At 32.5% G+C, this 19556-nt stretch overlaps 1 protein-coding gene across 2 annotated transcripts; it reads right to left on the bottom strand.

Moving 5' to 3' along the window:
- Positions 1-5111: 5111 nt before the first annotated feature.
- On the bottom strand, positions 5112-12582 carry LOC149184443 (uncharacterized). 2 transcript variants are annotated; one of them, XM_089417489.1, is made up of 10 exons: positions 11062-12582; positions 10909-10934; positions 10721-10751; positions 9755-9842; positions 9527-9672; positions 9268-9312; positions 9047-9153; positions 7235-7413; positions 6828-7142; positions 5112-5787 (listed from the first exon to the last, which is right to left on the bottom strand). In XM_089417489.1, the coding sequence occupies exons 1-10, from the start codon at positions 11655-11657 to the stop codon at positions 5392-5394; spliced, it is 1929 nt and encodes a 642-aa protein (XP_089273615.1). In that variant the 5' UTR covers positions 11658-12582; the 3' UTR covers positions 5112-5391. The 2 variants fall into 2 exon arrangements, with proteins under 2 accessions (XP_089273615.1, XP_089273616.1); XM_089417490.1 differs by having other exon boundaries at positions 7235-7398.
- Between the last annotated feature and the right edge of the window lie 6974 nt (positions 12583-19556).

Here is a 19556-nt window from a genome sequence, read left to right as displayed (position 1 = left end):
TTATAAGCTACAAGAAATATAAGTGATAAATTAATTATTTTAATTTTTATTTAGTTTATAATTTTATTTTAAATATTTATTAATTATAATTTTATAAAGAATTATATTAGTGTGATAAGAAAGTAAATTTAAAATAATTCAATATTTCCATTTGTTTTGAATTAAATCTAATACATATTGTTTTGTTTCATTTATTTTGAATTAAATCTAGGACATAGTCTTTGTTTTATTATTAAATTGAACTTTTGTATTATTCAAAATATTGATATATTGATTTTCTAATAACTCTTTAGGAGTTATTTCTTCTTTCTTAATATTTATATGCTGAGTAAATTCTAGCCATTATAGGAACTCATCTAAGAGACACTAGACAACACTAGGTACCCAAAATAGTTGCTAAATGCTCACCCCATTCCAACACATACCCAGCTAAACAAGGCATAAGAATATCCTCATATGATAGCAAAGCTCATGCCATATTATTACAAAAATATAAGCACTTCACCTCCCATACAAAGAGATGTGTTTGGACACACCATGAACATACCAAGATATGTTCAAGAGGGCACTAGGATGAAACACAAAAATATACCCCAGAGTAAACATACCTCACAAAAAATATACCCCATAATAAATAGATCCATTTACATAACCAGCCATAACAAGACAACAATATTCATAGTGGCAAGCCATAAATAGGAACCAATGAGCTAGAAGCAAATCATATGAGGTCACACCATCAAGCCTAGAATTAGAACAAAAAATTTAGCTACTGAAAAATAATCATGTACAGCCATGGGTAATTATTTGAAGAGGAGATTGTTCAAGGAACCCTTGTATTGGAACTTGGAGGATCTATCAAGTCTCCACTATTTGATGTGATATGGCCTTCCACAAGAATCAATCCTATCTTTGGTACCTCAGCATCCTTTTAATGTCTTCCAAGGGAAAGACACCATATCTTTCTAATTACTTGTCCTTCAAGGCCAAACCCAAGAGGGTCTTCATGTGGGAATGCAAAGCCACCGGTATTGCTTCTTCCTACCCATGGTATGACGATGGTTAGCAACCTATGTAGACATATCCCCATAATCTCTGAATTCCAATGGGATTGGCATTGAATCCCTCCTTGAGATTGACATTGAATCTAAATTTTAGACATAGTTATCAAAGATCCAATACTTTTATTTATTTTAAATCAAATATAAGACATAGTTATCAAAGTTTCATTGGATGGTAAAACACAATTCTAAATTAAATTTAAGATATAGTTATTAAGTTTTATTAGATTGAATAAATAATAATTAGTTTATTATTATTATTATTATTATTATGATAAATTTATAAAAATTTTAAAGTAATTTAAACTCGGTGAGAAGCCTATTCCTTAAATTTTATTATTTAATTTTAAAGTTATAAAAAAATTAAATGCTAAATTGATATACTAAATCTCTGCTTTATAAAGCCAAAAATATGTATCCACACCAATTTAATTGCTAAAGTCCATAAAATTATACTTACTCGACTCACTGTGTGTTTAAATCTATAATTTTTTTTTAAAATAGATCTTGTTCTAAACAATTAAACTCACTCCAGCGGTACCATATAGGAAGGATTTTGCCAGCTTTATAGATAGCATTTTATGGAAGGAGCTCGACGTTAACTGGAAAAGTCTAAAGCCCACATGTTCAGTTGCTCTGTAAGTAAACTTATACAACAAATAAGATGAAGAGATCAATATTTACCATAAATAATATGTAGTAGGGATTCTGACAACTTTGCACATGCCATTTAATAAACGGAGCTTGACTTGGAAAATTCTAAAGCCCACGTGTTCTGTTGCTGGTGGCTTCTGAAGTGTAAACTTATAAACCAATAACAAATAAGATTGACCTGAGATCATAACAGATTAAAGAACAACACTATAACATTTTAGAAATAAAATGGGTATAAATCAAATGTGTATATGTAACATTGTGGCAGAAATAAAAGTCCACAATAAGATTAGAATAACATGCAATTCAGTAGCACTGTGGCAGATATCAAAGAAGCCACAAGATTACAGTAACATACAAATGCATATAAAGTACAAGACGGTGCAGTAAATGTTAAAATTAGAAGGTGCAGTAAACGTTAGCTAATTTTAACAGTGTATCTTTTTAGTTGAAAATTTTCGAGTCTCGTTTTTAGATATCTTATAAAATTTAAAAACACCTAACTGTATAAATTAGTTCATCTACATGTATATATAGGAAAATGAATTTATTTTAACTTTTTCATTATTTTTTAGATTAATTAATTTTTGGTTTTAGATTAAATAAGGTTTCAAGCTCTTTTACCGTGTAAACTTCACACTAAATTTTATTTTTTTTGTTTTTGAATTAAATAACTAAGTTTTATTTTTGGATTATATGAGGTTTCAAACTTTTGCATTATCAATTTCAAATTTTATATATATATATATATAGATATATATATAATTTTTTTATATGGTAAACTAATTTCAAATATAAAAAATAGTTAAGTTTATAGGTGTTTTTTATCGAATTTGTGTATATATTTTTTTAGTTAAAATTTTTGATATTATGATGAGGTATCATATATATATTAGTATATTTTGTCTATGATTTTGTATAGACTGATTTGGTGCTTTCTTAAGGCACTCTTTGATGTGAAATCTCTTTTCAATTCCCTATCTTTATATAATTGATATATTAGAGATGTTGAATATGTAGTCTTACCAAACGTATATATATATATATATATATTCTGATACTTTCTTTTTTCAACTATATTAATGAGTTCAATAATAAATTCCTTACATCTCTAAATTCATGATTATATTTTCACATTTACTTAATCTTATTATATGACTTGTGAATAGCCATATATCATTGAGACTAGAGGCTCATTATACAGCCCAGTAAGAAGGGATGTGTAAGTTTGTTTGTTAGTGTAGTCTTGCCAAACTTGAATATATATATGTTCTGTTTTTTTCTTTTTTCAACTGCATTAATGAATGGAGTTCAATAATAAATTCCTTACATCTATAATTCATGATTATATTTTCACATTTACTTAATGTTATTATATGACTTGTGAATAGCCATATAGCATTGACCCTAGAGGCTCATTATACAGCCCAATATGAGAGGATGTGTAAATTTGTCTGTCAATGAGTTACCTTTTAAAACAAAAATAAAAGTTAAAGATTATGTTTTAAATAGAAAAATAATGTAAGTAATAGTAAAAAAACAATAAATATATTGTAAAGTAATGTCAATTAATTACATTGTGTTTTATACTCTAAGAAAATTACACTAAAAAAAATTTAATCCCTCTGGGCTCATGTTACATCAGTACTTAAAATAAATCTATATTGATAATAGTGAAAAATAGAATTTCCTCCTTTCCTAACTACACCTTTTTGATTCACATGCCATTGAAAAGTTCTTATAGCCAATAACCATCGGCGTTCTGCACTAAGACTGAAAATGCACTAACTGAATTTTCAATCTTCAATCACAAATAGTGTCTTGATGTAAACACCTAGCAATGCATTCACTGATCAGCATTAACTGTTGGCCAGTTACTGATGAGCGGATTGAAATCATGTAACCTCTGAAAAAGCATACCACTGAGTGTTTTTTTTAAGGATATATTGTGGATATTAGTCTGTTTCCTCGCCCAATCCCCGTGATAACGAATAGTCCTCATTCATATTAAAACAACACAGTTCCCTTTTGTACTACAACGACATCAAAACCACAAAAATAATTTTTACACTACCAAGTATTTGCGTTGGACATTTGTGTTTGTAAACGGCAAAGCTTTAGGTCAACTGGAGGGCGTTGTTAATGGCCTGGTTTATCAATCAAAAAAAATAAAGATCGTAATTCAAATTCCGAGGCGTTGAAATAAAATTATATTATGCTGATGTGTTTATCCATATTAACAATGTTGATAATGGTTAAAGTTGCAGCACGGCTGAAAGAAGGGAAATTAAAAGCATATAGAAGGGAAATCAAAACAATATAGAACAACCCAACAAAACCTGTGTTGCTGCGGTAGTTAAAGTTCACTTCAATATTTCAACTAGGTATAGGTTTCTTGCGCAGTTTAATAGAATTATTCAATGTTTTAATTATCATGGACAGAAATTCTGTACTTCGTAGTTCTAATTCTCATTGACGAAACTCTTCAGTTTGCAGCTTGATGGACGTTTTACAAATTAAAAGTTTGAAAAAAAAGTGTGATGGATTATAATCTGCTGATCATTCAAAGTGTGTTGGCTGCGTTAGATTGTAAAATAAAATTAATGATTTTAAAATGATTTCTATTAATCACATCATAAGTATACATCACAAAAGTCTAAAATTAATTAAAATAATTTTTTTTCCATATTTTAATTTTAATAAAAATATTTATTAAAAAATATAATAAGTAGTGATTTAATTAAAATAATTATTTGTAAAATTTTAAAATTTAGTAATTTAAAATATATTTTTGAATATAAAAATAAATTTAACATATAAAAAAATTAACATTTTAATTTAGATATATAAAACTTATCATTCTGAAAAATCCCTAAAACAAAACTTTTCAGCATAACTAGTCAAGTGATAAAATGTTTTTTCTGGTTTTTTATCTTATCTTTTTATTTTTATTTTTTTATTATTTAGATTAATGATACATATTTAATGTGATTCAGTTGATGTAAAAATAACAGTAAATTTCACTAACAGTAAATTTCACAAAAGAATAAGTTCAGTAAATTGTATATCATGTTTTTATATTGATTTTCCTTTAATAAATATTACTTATATACTTTAAGAAAAACTTGAAAATATCTCTTAAATAATATTTTCAATTGTTTTGGTTATTTTTTTCTGGTTATAAATAACAATACTTACTCCACAGTAAATCATGTTTATAAATGTGCACCAATCATATAATACAATTGGCTAAAACAGTTGCAAAATGAAAATGTTCGAGTTTCAATAATTGCTAAGGCTCCTTAAAGTTCAACTGTTAGAAACCATTTTATATTACATATACGTTCCATCTCTGGTCGTGGAGATCGAGTTAATACAACAGACCAAGTAGAGATATAGATAAGAACACTTTTATTGTAATCCCCGCAGCGAAATGAATCCCACGACTCCCAAAACTAGGATACAGTAGCTTAGATTTTTTGATTTCTTTATAGCATATATCGATAGGAAAAAACCCATAACGTATGGTAATAATACAATCGAAACAAGTGACAAAAAGAAAGCCATGTTGCACGGTTCCAGGCTCTTCTGTAAGGAGCAGAAGCCGTGCTTCCTTTCCACGAACTTCAACCCCATTTCAGAAGAGAGGCATTTCTCAGCCCTGCTGAGGTGATCACTACTTGTCTCTTGACAAGCCCAGACCCTTAAATTTGGTTGTTGTGGGACCTGAACTTAGGCTAAGGAGGTGATCTATACCCAAAGGAATGTCCTCCTGAAATGCAACCTTAGGCTTTTCGGTGAAACCAATCCTGCCATTAGACTGGTCCACGTAATGCAATCCCGCTTTCTGTAACCAATCATGTGGAGAAGGAACAGCAGCTGAAAATATTTGGGGTGAGAATCCTGATGATGCTGCACTAGCGAATACTGGAGCAGCTGGTAAGCTAGTGGAGGCAGCTTGAATTTTCCAAGCCCAGCCTGGTGTCTTTTCTGTATGTGGCAAAGATACAATCGAACTATCTGCACATCTATTTCTGTCACGGTGTAAATCATCATTTCCATTGTTTGGTACCTGCTAGGAAAACAACATTGACTGTGCATCAGATTTATGAAATTGAGTGTATAATTGCTGAGAATAAATTCAGTGGAATTGTTACTGGGTTGAGAGAAGCATTGCACAATTCAGCATGATTGTCCATAGATGTGTGTAAAACATGTGCTACAGATTAATAAAACATAATTCAATAAATGAGGTTTGATTCATTTTAGTTCTAAATTTATAAGTGTAACTAAAAGGACAAATCCTTGAAGTACCTACTTTTAGGTCTTTCCAACTTAAAAGGACCTTAAAAAGAGTTGTACTTAAAAGGATGAAATAGCCATAATTTAATAATTTAATTTGACGTAATGAGATGTATTGTAAAATTAATATAAGGGTTTTGATTTTTGGTTAGTGGGAAATTTTGGTTTCATAGGTTTTGCCGTCCAATCCTGGGCAGGATTATGTACATTTGTGAGTTGCTATAAGCACTATTTTCTAGTTGAAAAAAAAGGAGTTAGGTTTTTTGGTGGGACTATTGAGTGATTGACACAATGAGATATTAGCCTCTCTACATAAGAAGACATATTTGACCCCATGTAATAAGGCCCTCTCTACCTAATTTTAAATTAGATGAGAAGATATCTTTAGTCCCATGTAATAAGGGGGAAAAAGTAAACTCAAATAGACTTCCCAACTCTTTTGGAGTCTAAAATCTTACTAAGTCATAAATTCCTAGTATAATTACTCTCTGATATACTCCTGTTGTTAGTATTAGAGTGACAAACCCAAAATTTAATCTTAACGATATACTCTTTTGGTGGGTGGTATAGTATTACTTCTAGCACTATTAACAGTTTGAATTTGCAGTTCAAAAGAAGTAATATATACCCTCGAAACTTTTCGAATCTTAGGCTAAGAATAATTTTTGTTTTATGACGAGGCAAGCTTAAATAAAAAATATAAAGATTTCAGCTAAATGTTACTGATTTCCTATGCTTCATGATACCAAAATTCGTCGATTTCTGTTAAGTAACGCTGCTGAACTAAAACTTTGAGGAAAGGAGATTTACATTTTGATTAAGAATGGATCTGGAATGCATTCCACTCCAACCAGGTGCTTGCCCCGAGAAAAGGTTCACAGTCCTGTCCTCGCTTGGTCGGGAATGCCTTACTGAGTTATACTCCATAACATTAGTTAAATCCTGACGATCTCCGTTATCTGATACTGAGCTTTTGACTTGACGTTGTGGCTGCAAGAACGTAAAGTTGTTCCCTCCCTCGGCGTTTGATAGTTGTTGGAATGACAAAATCTTCTCGCCCGTTGCTGAAGGCGGGACGTTGAACAATTGCCCCAACTGATTCTGTTGGATATTGCACTCTTCAGGCTGGCAGAGGTTCATGAAGAAAGTCAGTAAAAGCATTAGGGTTTCTACGTACTAAATGAAAATTCAAACCTTCAAAAAGAAATACGATTTACCCTAGTATTCAGTAACCGATTTTTCTTCCAATCCGGTACTTCAGAAAAGTTTGTGGATTCCAGTTTATTGGATTTGAGTTGTGTTCTCTTTTGCTCATCTGATGGCACATTGCTATACATTGGAGGAGGCATGCCGAGGCGAAGATCCAGATTATGATCGTCACCTGCACATTTGAAGTCTGTCTGGAATATAAGCTTTAGAATATAAGTATTTTTTGAATATAAGCATTTGAATTTCCTTAAAAATTTTCATATGTAAAGTTTATGGGGTAGCTAAATTTGTGATAGTTTTTCTTAAATATTATGTAAATTATCTGATTCAAGATCATATCTAAAAGTAAAATATGAAACCAAACTGTCCTAAAGTTGGGACAGAATATTCTTTGCAAGATGCATTAGTGGGAAAAACCGTACATGGGTTCACATATACTTTCCTAAAGTCCTTGGAGGATATGAAAATTCCCCAACCGTGTGGGGGTGCATTTGGTCAGGAGAATATCAACACAGGTCCTTTCCTGGTGATACGCTTTCAGATAATCTTAGAAGAATAATTAACAATGTAAACCCTACAGCATATAAATGGCCTCCACATGGGCTGCATTGGAGGGGAAAAAGGGTCCAGGGGCTTCACATAGACTTCCCTAAAGTCTTTGGAGGACATGAAAATTCGAAAGCGATAAGGGGATACATTTGTTTAGAAGAATATGAGAACGTATTTTCCTGGTGATACAGAAGAATAATTAACACTGTAAAACCTGCATCGTATAATGGTCCTCACATGGGTTGATTTCGTGGTTTAAATCAATATCTAAAACTATATATTTAATACTAGCAACTTTTGGGTGTTGGTAACTTTTGGGATGGTCAAAACCTTATCCATAATCCGAAAGAAACTAAAATTTAATTTCATATGAGATCACATGTAACAATATCAACAAAGTAGTAAGAATCTGCAGTTTTAATTGATTTTGTTTTTGTTTTTTCAAAGAATGGATTATTTTGTATGAAAGTGCGAAGTACAAATAAAATACCTATCTTATCTATGAAATGTTCTTTAAAAATGTATTTTTAGTTGTAGCTTTTGATATTTCATCCGTACTGCATTATTTTATACAAACTTTTTCTGTATCAAATCTTAGAACTGGTATCCAAATCTTACTGCAATCACAGACTTTTAAAAAACATGTTTTGAATAACAGGTCTGAATAAGATATAAATTGAATAACCAATCAAAAATGGGAAATTCCCAAGCGTAGCTTCAGGTAGGGTACAATGTCATAATGTATCCACTATCAACAGGGAAGTGTCATTTACCAAAATATATGCTTATGTTCACAGTAGACAAAAGGAACAATCTCAATTTTGTGAGATTGGTGAAAATTCATATTGAATTTTAATTAGTATAGATCTATCTTAAATACAGATTTAATATGAGTTTAGAGGGATTCAATTTTTTCATGGGTAAATTTTTTTATTAGCGGATATTATTCAAATGTTTTGTAGAATTTTTTTTTTTTTTTGGAACATAGCAAAATTTCAACTTCTTTGACTCACCAACACATCATACTGGACTGTAAAATAAGCCTCTAAGCTCAATAAGAAACTACCTATCAAAAATAAGTGAATTCAGGGATTTGGAAAGAAACCCTTACTTCAAGATCAACCGAGCAAAAGGTGGTTGCAGTCATTGTGTCAATAAGGTCTATTCTGACCTTATTGCAGCCATTGTATCAATATTGCACAAAATGAGTTTATTATATTCCCTTCTTTACATATATACAAAGAAGAAACAGGAAATTGCCAGAACCATACCTTTTACATTCTCCCCTTCTGCGATTAGTTCATCTTGGTATAATGCAGGCTCGAAGTTTGTTACTGCCCCTGCCCCATTGCATCTGATGGCAGCCCTGTCATAGGCTCTGAAATCCCCACAATAACACATTCACACCAATTCCAACCTTCAGAGGACCGGGAAAGCATAGTACATTTCAACCAGCGCTGTCAAATTACAATCAAGATAAATTCATATATACCTTGCAGCTTCGATCTCACTGTCGAACAAACCCAAGTAAATGTACCTGCAAGGTTATTAAACAGTAATTTTCTTGAGTCACAGCAGCAACTAAATAGATAATTTAATCTAAAGGCCAATTGGATATGCAAAAAAATTGGAAAGGGCATTAATTTGGACAAAGAAATCCAGACAATCACGATAATGATGATGATGATACAGAACCTCTAAATGCTTTCCCGCACCATCTTCCCTATGCAAAATTACAAAAAGTTCCTTACTTTTTCCCAAGGAATTGCCCCATCCTGGCTTCCCATCTGCCACATTTGTGCCGGGTTACGCCTCTAAATTTGGAGCTCCCTCTCGAGAAACCGGTGCTTTGACGTCGGAGAATATGAACGAATTCCTCCTTGGAAAGATTGTTCATCTGTCAATCCGACATAAAAGCTTGTCAGCAACTCTACCAATAAAAATTCTGTGGGGTTTCCTGCAAAATTTAATGAAGTCACCTGCTTCATATCCTCCTCATAATCACTGTGGTTGAAATTTATGTCAGCTTCCGCTCCCCTAAACTTGATAGCAGCCCTATCATATGCCCTGGAAGAATGGAAATAAAAACACACGCACGCCTCTATTAATGTCCAGGGTTGTTGAGTTATCTGATCTTCAATTCCAATCAACAGAAATACCTAGAAACTACTCAATTAGGCACAATCAAACACTTAAGTAATTTCATAAACTTTCGAAGACTGAAAAAATTAAATGTTTTTCTCTTTCTAGCCAAACTGCAAGACAGGCAAAGCTCTAAAAGGCAATCAAATTGACCCCTAGTATACCCAATCTAATCTGGCCACTCCTCAGGCAGGCATAGAGCTTTAACTGAACAATATCCACAATTGTGAAAGCCATCCTGAACAAATACTGGAAACGAGAGGTAGTCGCATAGTAGTTTAAGATTCACAAAGTAGGTTTAATGGACTGTTAGGGATCACACAACAGATTTTAAGAGGTTACAAAGTAAAAGTATTCAACTGTTTCAGAATTTAGGCCTGGGAAATGATTTAAGTTTTATTTTTCGGATCTATTATATTAAGAATTATATTAAGAATTCTTTATGTGCAAATGTTTCTAACGGCCTAATATTGTTCATCACAGAAACAGAAACAAACAATAATGAATCACACTAGATAATTCGAAAAATTTACACATAATTTTTTTTTTAATGTGAAATATCAAAAGATGAAACTCAAATTATTCAACTGTTGTTTCACAGAAAGAATCCACACTCAAATTATTCAACTGTTGTTTCACAGAAGGAATCCACACAGCACATCTCATGAAGTGGAGGAGAAGGTCAGGTAAACAAGTATAATCATCTTCAATCAATCATTACGTTCAAAACACCCTCCCCATCACATAAATCCAATGATAAGATTCATAAAAAAAAAAAAAGGTATCAACCCAAAAAAATTTACCTTGCAGCTGCGTTTGCAGTGTCGAATCCACCTGCATCCATAAACATCCATGGCAACAACATTACAGACCACCATGTTGTTGCTTCTATAATGGGAAGAAAATTCACAGAACAACCAGGTCTACAGCTAATGATGGAGAGTAAATATATTAACAGAAGAAAATGAGAGCTGAACAATGCAATACTCACCCAGATAAACTTGCTTCCCACAATCCCTGCAGAAGGAAGTACAAGGGAGTGGATTAAAATGGGTAATATTGTATTGATGTCAATTGAAGAATTCCACATTGATTGGCATGGGTATTAGGCCTGAAATAGTGCTATATCTATATATATACTAACCATATGTGTGACTCCCATCGTCCAGTACGCCTGTAAAACGTTACACCGCGGTACTGAGAACTCCTGGACCGCGGGCCGCGTCTGCTTTTCTTAGCAGGTTGAGTACCTTCCGCCATTGCCTTCTGATGCTCGGCAGGGTCGGGCGAATCACAGAACGTTACATCCGTCCAGCGAGATCGGGTTAGGGTATCAGGCGGAGGCTTTTCCGGGACATCGACCGGGAAAAACTGTCGGGTAACGCAATCGTTTCCAACCGGGTTCTCGTTGGCAAGGAATATCAGATTGTCAGGCGGGTGAGCTGCTCGGTCGATGTCGGAGCCCAGTGATCCCAGAAATTTGGCAGCTTTCAGACTGTAAGAATTCATGTTGGAACACGTCGAGGAGGCTTCGAAATCCGGGCAACCATTTTCTACAGCCACTGTATTAACCACAGAAGAATTCGACGTCCCGGAGTCATCCTGGTTGGACGTGGGCTTGTTGTCGCTGCTAATAATATCAGATCTCATCGCATCATCGCTGCAAACAGAACCCGGCTCGGGACTCGAACCGTCGACCTCTACAGTATCAACTGCATTCAGATCTAACATCATTTCCATTGCCTAAACCTTCAAAGTTGCTTTCAGCTCCTATGTCCCAGGCTGTTAGTTGATCTATGCCTCTTCTATGATATGAGGATGCTGTGTAAGCTGTGGCTTCTTGAAATAACTCGAAAACTAATTCAAAATAAATACCTCTTCTTGAAAAAGATCATGTAATTGAGTTCACAGTTTCTGTGATTCTCTTCTCTTAATACACCTGTAACACAACTTCTTGAAACAACTTTTATAACTCTAAAATCTCAAATCCCTCCTCTTCCTCTTCTCTCTTATCCAAAGGGCATAAAGCAATTGAGCTCACAACCAGGCTGTCACACTATTCTGTCATCTGCTCCTCACAATTCACAAAATTTGGATCACTGAAGCATTTCAAGCTCCCTGCAAATTTTCATTAGAGGGTCTGCAGTATTATTTACTTACTCACATTGGCCACAGCCACTGTGCTAAGAACTGAGACACAAAGCCCCCAGACCAATTGCAACAACACACAGAATAGTGAGTTCCTGGAGATTGAAACTTTTCTGCTTTCTGGACTATTTATTCAGATCTGCAGTTGCTAAGATCCAGCAGACATTAATAATTAAATCCTCCAACACAAAACACAGAACGCTGCAACACCATCTGCCCAACCACCCAACCAGACAAGCCTTCTCATCCCCTATATCCTCCTCCTCCATGAAACTCCTGACACAGCGTATTGCCATTTTTCAATACCAGCGCCTGTGTTACTACCCATCTGGGGAATCAAGGCTCACCTCAATGGATGAGACCTCAAGTCAGAAACTGTAGAATCCCCAACCAACAGCAGCAGCAACGGCGTTCGGGGACCTCTGACCCAGGCGCTTTAGAAATCCGCTGGACAAGCTTGTGTTTTCAATAATACGCGAGACGCAATCACATGAATAAAATGTGTGAGACGAGACTTTAAAAAAAGATATCAAGATAGACATGAATAGATATTCTCGAGATGTGTGAACAGAGTCGTTGGATGCCGATAGGACGCCAGAAGGTATTTAGTTCCCACTTTTTCCCATTTTCCATTTATGTTCTAACCCATAAAAGTGAACGCAATCAAAATACTCGAGCCGGGTGGTTGGGCAGTGGAAGTTTTATCGGATTCTGATTTACCATCACACTTTGTCCAAGTCTGATTGTCCTGTTCATAATCAATTGGAGTTTAGCGTAATTAATTCAAATGTGATTTTTTTGGGGCTTACTCTAACACGGCTACAATTTGCTCTGGGGAGAAAATTTTTTAGTAATTGGTGATAATTTTTTCAAAAATTTAATGTTAGGAGTGTTTGAATAGTGTTTTTGATGGTGGAAATGGATTCAGCGCCATAAACAGTTGGGAACCCAAAATTCTCATCTGAATCTGGTGAATTTTTTTTTAAGAAATCTGATCCTATGAGTGTATGAATTGTTTTTGTGATGGTGGAAATGGATTCAACACCATCAACAAATATAACCAAAACCTGGTCCAGAAAATTTTCAAGAAATTGAATAGGAGTATTTGAATCTTTTTCTTGAAATCTAATCCTATGAGTGTTTGAATAGTTTTCTTGATGGTGGAAATGGATTCAACCCCATCTAAAACCCAGAGGGACCATCGAAAGCCCCTTGAGCACCCAAAAAAATTTCAAGAAATTGAATCTTAGGAGTATTTGAATCGTTTTCTTGAAATCTAATCCTATGATTGCTTGAATAGTTTTCTTGATGGTGGAAACGGATTCAGCACCATCTAAAACCCACAAGGCAAGGCACCATGGCCCACTCAAATTTTTTTCAAGAAATCAAATCTTAGGAGTATTTGAATCTTTTTCTTGAAATCTAATACTATGAGCGTTTGAATAGTTTTCTTGATGGTGGAAATGGATTCAACCCCATCTAAAACACTAATCCTATGAGTGTTTCAATAGTTTTCTTGAAGGTAGAAATGGATTAAGCACCATCTAAAATCCACACTGCACTATAGAAAACCCATTACCCATCCAAAATCCTAAAAGTTAAAGTCTATAACTAGGATTTCCAAAAATTTCCACCAAATTTTCTAAAAATCATGCAGAAATTTCTATTATTTTTTAACCAAAATCTTGACCTATTAAATTAGATAACCTAAATTCTTAATTTATTAAATCTCATAATCAAAAGGTTGCAATCAATCAATCATCAATCCATCCCACTCAAAATTTCTGAATCAAAATTAATTCAAAATTCCCTAACCCAAAATTTCATAATCACAAATCTTTTCACTAAATTCAAGCCTATCCATTTATTAATTCCCTCATCACAACTACCCCGCCCAGCGCCCGCTCTCAGTCACCCTGCCCCGAATTTTTAGGGTTTTTACTGACACAACCCTAACCCTACCCTACCTGGCCGGTCAAAAAAAATCCCTAACGCCATCCCATCCGGTTTTTCTTCTTCGTACGTACCAGGGGAGGAAAAAAAAAAAGGAGTGCGGTAGCCGGCGCCGTAACACAGCCGTAGCCCTTCAAATGACGAGGCAGCTGCTTATCAGTTAATCTCCCCATGGTTTTAACGGCGCCGGCCCCGCTTCTTCCCTCGCCAAACACGGAATGACCCGAAAAAGGTTCATTACAACGTTACTCTTAATCTCAGAACTATAATTGAATAATTGACCTATACCGACCGACCAGCATCATTTGCACTGGTTATCTAAAAATGGAGGCGTGGCGTGGGTCTACCTAACACATTTGGAATTTTTACATAACCCAACACCTCTCAGAGTCCCCACTGCCCCCTTTCTTTTGACAAAAAATAGAAACACGGCCTCGGGGAAAGGGCAAGCACGAATAAAGTCCCATACTTCTTGGATGCCTGGAAATTCCTTGACCTTTTCCTTGAGCTATCGTGTGTATATATATTTATATATATACATACATCATGTATATATAATATATATATGTTTTACGGCCTAATAAGAAGTGATTGATATGTTTTTAGCAAAAAGTACGTGATATATATTTTTTTTTATCAAAAATGGTAATCATTTATTAAAGAATGGCAAAGAGAAGGACACGTGGGATAAGGGAAGTCTCCGTAATTGAAGTGCTCCCTCGAACTCTATTCCTATTTAGGCAGGTCAAGGTGGCCTTCACTTGAAATGATATTTTTAAATAGTGATGTATTTTAAGGAGGCCATATTTTGTATAAAAAATATAATATATTATTATTATAAAATAAATACATGGTTTTCAAAAAAAAATTGAGTATAAATATTTTAGGTTATATTTTGTTGTATTTAAAATTACGGTGAAATGTAATTTTTATTATTTAAATTGTATTTTTAAAATATATTTAATTTTTTTAAATTTTCTAAAATATTTAGTTTTGTTTTAAGGAGGTTATATTATGTATAAAAAATATAATGATGATGATGATGATGGTTAACGTTTGCTAAGACCAAACATTGGTCTATCAGACCTAAAGAAACAAATTATTTATTTTGATTTAAGATTTTATTCCCATGCTCAAAAAGCTTGGAGAGAAGCCTCTCGAGTTCACTATAATTTTGACATTGTAAAAGGCTAGGAAGGTCAGTATTGTAACAAAGATTGTGAAACTGAGATCTAATGTGGTTGTAAGCGGGACACTATAAGAGGAAGTGGTTTTCATCCTCGATGTTTCTATTCTCACATATATGGCAGATCCTTTCCATCCATGGCGTTTTAAGAACTGCCCAACGACCTGTTTCACTATGGAGCTCATGAGAATTCGTTCTAATCTTTGCTATATTAATTTTCTTCTTTGAGCTAGTTAAAATAGAAAGATACTTTTGATCTTCTAGGGTGGGGTTGATGACCTTCTTATAATAACTCAATTTTCTTTTACCCGCTAAATCTTTCTCACACCACATTTTTTCTTTGAACTTAGAAGTAACAATATCTTTAATGTTATCTATGTTTTGCAATGCATCATTCTCGTTGATCTCCCAATAGTTTAACCAGGCCCTTGTGTCTTTATGCCACCCCCGATTGAGCCTTAGGTGGTTTTGGCTAGAATTTAAAGCTATCTTAGGAAGTCTATGATCGTCTATGTTATTGAGTTTGTGCTTGTGCAATAGAAACCTAATCATAGCTAGGCTCTCAATAGGGGAAATACCTGCTTCTATAAGGAGAATAGGATAGGGTGTATTACTTTTAATTTTCAGGTTATAAGTTATAAAACGCTTCTGGATTTGCTCAATCTTTCTCCATGATTCTCTGGAGATGCTGCAACCCCAAACCTCACAGCCATATAAGATAACAGGACTGACTAAAGTTTCAAAGAGGAACTTCTTTTTATCCCACATTACAAGGTTTGTTGTTTTACAATTATTTTCAAGACCAAAATAAGCTTTCCACCCCCCATTAATCCTTTTCTCAATGCTATGGTTCCACTTGAGCTTGTGATGAGTATCAATTCCTAGGTACTTGTAAGAATACACTTCCTCCAAGTTATTATTGTCATACATAAAATTAACGTAAGTGTCCTTCTTGGATTTGATAATCATAACTTTTGTTTTGTCAGTGTTAACATTCATACCCATGGTAGAGCAGAAATCCTTAAGAAGCCCGAGTTGCTTATCAAGATCAGATGGGCACCTTGCCAAAAGAACAATATCGTCAGCATAGAGAAGAAGGATGATGACTATCCCAACTAAGATCGTGCCATCACATCCTGCTTCCTCTAAATAGCCTTCGAGCTTATCGATGTAAATGCCAAATAGGGTAGGGGAGAGGGGGCAACCTTGTTTAACTCTGATGTTACACTTAATATCTTTCGACCACCCCTCATTGCTCATTAGCTTGGCAATTACATTCTCGTATAACCTTATAGCGACAACTCACAACTCGAGAGGAACCTTTAGCTCTTCTAATCTATTCCAAAGGTTGTATCTACGAACCGTATCGAAAGCCTTTCTAAAGTCCACAAAGCAACAAAATAAATTGGATTTATCATTACGACATTCCTCCGCAATGATCCTAAGCGTAACGAGGTGGTCTATTGTTGAGTGATGCCTTCTGAAACCTGCTTGGCCTTTAGCCCGCTTACCTTCACGTTCGAGCCATATGCTTAACTTCTTTTCCAAAATACTACCATATAACTAATTTATATTATTATTATAAAATAAATATACGATTTTTCAATAAAATTAAGTATAAATATTTTAGGTTATATTTTGCTGTATTTAAAATTAGTTATATAATTTTTGGTGAGAATATCATTTTTATTATTTAAATCTTATTTTAAAAATATATTTAATAAATTTAACAATTTAAAATTTTGTAAAACATTTAGTTAGTTTAAATTTGATAACTCTTAAATGTATAATTCCAACAATTTTAACAAAAAAAAATATACATAAAAAAACGTATGTGGAGATTATTAGGTTTATTTTATATTTCTAATTAATATGAATGATGATTAGTTTTCCGTATAAAATATTAATTTTAATAAAATATTATTATTGTATTATAAAATATATTTAATAAATTTAACATTTTAATTTTCTAAAATATTTAGTTTTGTGTTAAGGAGAAAATATAATATATTATTATTATAAAATAAATATATGATTTTTTAAATTTTTAATAAATTTAATTATAAATATTTTACATTATATTTTGTGGTATTTAAAATTAGTTATATAATTTTTGGTGAGAATGTAATTTTTATTATTTAAATCTTATTTTTAAAATATATTTAATAAATTTAACATTTTAAAATTTTCTTGGTTTAAATTTAATAACTCTCAAATGTATAATTCCAACCATTTTAACAAAAAAAATTAAAAAAATATACATAAAAAAAACCTATATGAGGAGACAATATTTTTTGTTATTATGTTTATTTTATATTGCTAATTAATATGAATGATGATTAGTTTTCCATTAAAATAATAATTTTAATAAAATATTATTATTGTATTATTATTCATTTTTATTTATAAAAATATTTATTTTTTTTATATTTGTAATAGCCAATATATATATAAATATTTATTATTTTTTTTATATTTGTAATAGCCAATATATATATAAATATTTATTTATTTTATATATGTAGCTATTTGTAGCCAATATGATAATGATGGCTATATATGCTTATTTCTAAATAAATTCACATAATAATTTATTGTATAATTAAAATATTAACTTCATTAATATGTTATTATTTCAATATTGATGATTTTATTGGTGTTGTAAATTATTATTTTTTAATATTTGAAATGAATATATTATGTTATATATGCATATATAATAATTATAGTAATTTAATTTATTTTAAGTGATAAGTTTTCTTAACAATGGACATCTTTATTAAATATGAAATTGGTGTGCTAGTTTCTCTTCATAATCTAATGACTTGTTTATAATAGGTATATATTTTAGGTCTTTCAAATTAGAATATTGTGTTCTTATCCATTTTCCTTAATTAAGTCATAATACAAATATGGTTTTGTAAAGAGTTAAGTTTCCTATTCTCTCCACTAGAGTTAGTTAGACTTTCCCTTCAATAGAGGTCCCCATAAGTGTGTTTTGGCACATGTCAAGTCTTGCTAAGTCATGACTTATTGTTATATCTAACATGTGGGATATTGGATATACTCTTAGGTTATAATTGTAACTAGTTTGTCATGTCCCAAGCCTAACCTAGGTTACTCTAACAAATTACTAATTACCCCATCGCCCCCACACATATATATACCATATTCATAAATGCATATATACATACAAAACATACCCAGATATATATACATAAGTTGTCTCCTCTTGTGGATTAAAAGGGCATTTTTCCACATGTGATCCATATTGATTCTAGAGTGTATTATAGATATCATCTAAGGCTATATAAATCATTCATATCTTTTCTTGATGCAAATATTATGTATATCATAAAGCATTAGAGAAATTTTGACCAAAATCGGCTTAAAAACAAAAATTGTGTTGTCAACATCAACTTTAAGCTAACCAATAGGATTTAAGATGATGGCCTTAACTATAAAGGTAAATAGTTTTGTAAAGTACTCGGGAAAAAATTTAAACTTCTTTTTCCAATTTACACCCTTATAACTTTAGTCAAATTCCAAGTGTAACCCCAAGTGTAACTACTTATCGGATGCAAAATGTAATAGACATATAGTATGATAAATTGAAAATACATGAAATATGAGAAGATCATATTGTTACTTCTAAACAAATTCAAATTTTAGTGACCCTAAGATTTAGTTTCCTACTCTGGGGCTAGTAAACACTAGGAAAATAGAAATTAAGATTGTAGTTATTATAATACTCATCACTTGTATGCATGCAATCATGTGTTAATGAAACAAATTTTGTGTTAAATGTGAAATGGAATTCACGAGGGAGAGGACAAAATAAACATAAGAGTGCTTACAAGTCAAGAATGGAGTTTGGATTGCTAAAGAACATGAAATATAAAGACATTATTTGATAAAGATTTATCATGAAGAGATGAGCATAAATGGTAATTGAAGCATTGAAGAATCCAAGAATGAATAAAATTGATGAATATGAATTAGAATACAATGTTGATATGTTCTTCGCTACATTAAGTCACATGTAATATGTATGCATGAAGAGATGAGCATAAATGGTAATTGAAGCATTGAAGAATCCAAGAATGAATAAAAATGATGAATATGAATTAGAATACAATGTTGATATGTTCTTCGCTACATTAAGTCACATGTAATATGTATGCATGAAGTGGTAGATAACTAATGTGACAACTATGAACTAACTATCTTGCATGAAATGTTCAAATTGACAATGGTCTTGCATAAGTATTTCTAGCAATAGGAATTTTTTTGGCAATAGTTTGAGAGGTTGTTGAAGTATGAAAACCAATTTCATCATGGCAACATTGTTA

This window comes from Pinus tabuliformis, chromosome 3_2, assembly GCF_031772625.1.
Source record: "Pinus tabuliformis cultivar Carrire ecotype Pingquan chromosome 3_2, CPIR1, whole genome shotgun sequence".
Lineage (NCBI taxonomy): Eukaryota > Viridiplantae > Streptophyta > Pinopsida > Pinales > Pinaceae > Pinus > Pinus tabuliformis.
Note: the sequence above shows the minus strand (reverse complement) of the source record. Positions and strands in the feature narration are given on the sequence as shown.

What these genes read in the sequence shown, in the direction of transcription:
- LOC149184443 (XM_089417489.1), bottom strand. Translation starts at nt 11,657, where the DNA reads ATGGAAATGATGTTAGATCTGAATGCAGTTGATACTGTAGAGGTCGAC. An exon ending in AGTGAGATCGAAGCTGCAAG is followed by an intron (nt 9,154 to 9,267) that starts GTATATATGAAT and finishes TGGGGATTTCAG; the next exon opens with AGCCTATGACAGGGCTGCCA. An exon ending in AGAAGGGGAGAATGTAAAAG is followed by an intron (nt 7,414 to 9,046) that starts GTATGGTTCTGG and finishes TATTCCAGACAG; the next exon opens with ACTTCAAATGTGCAGGTGAC.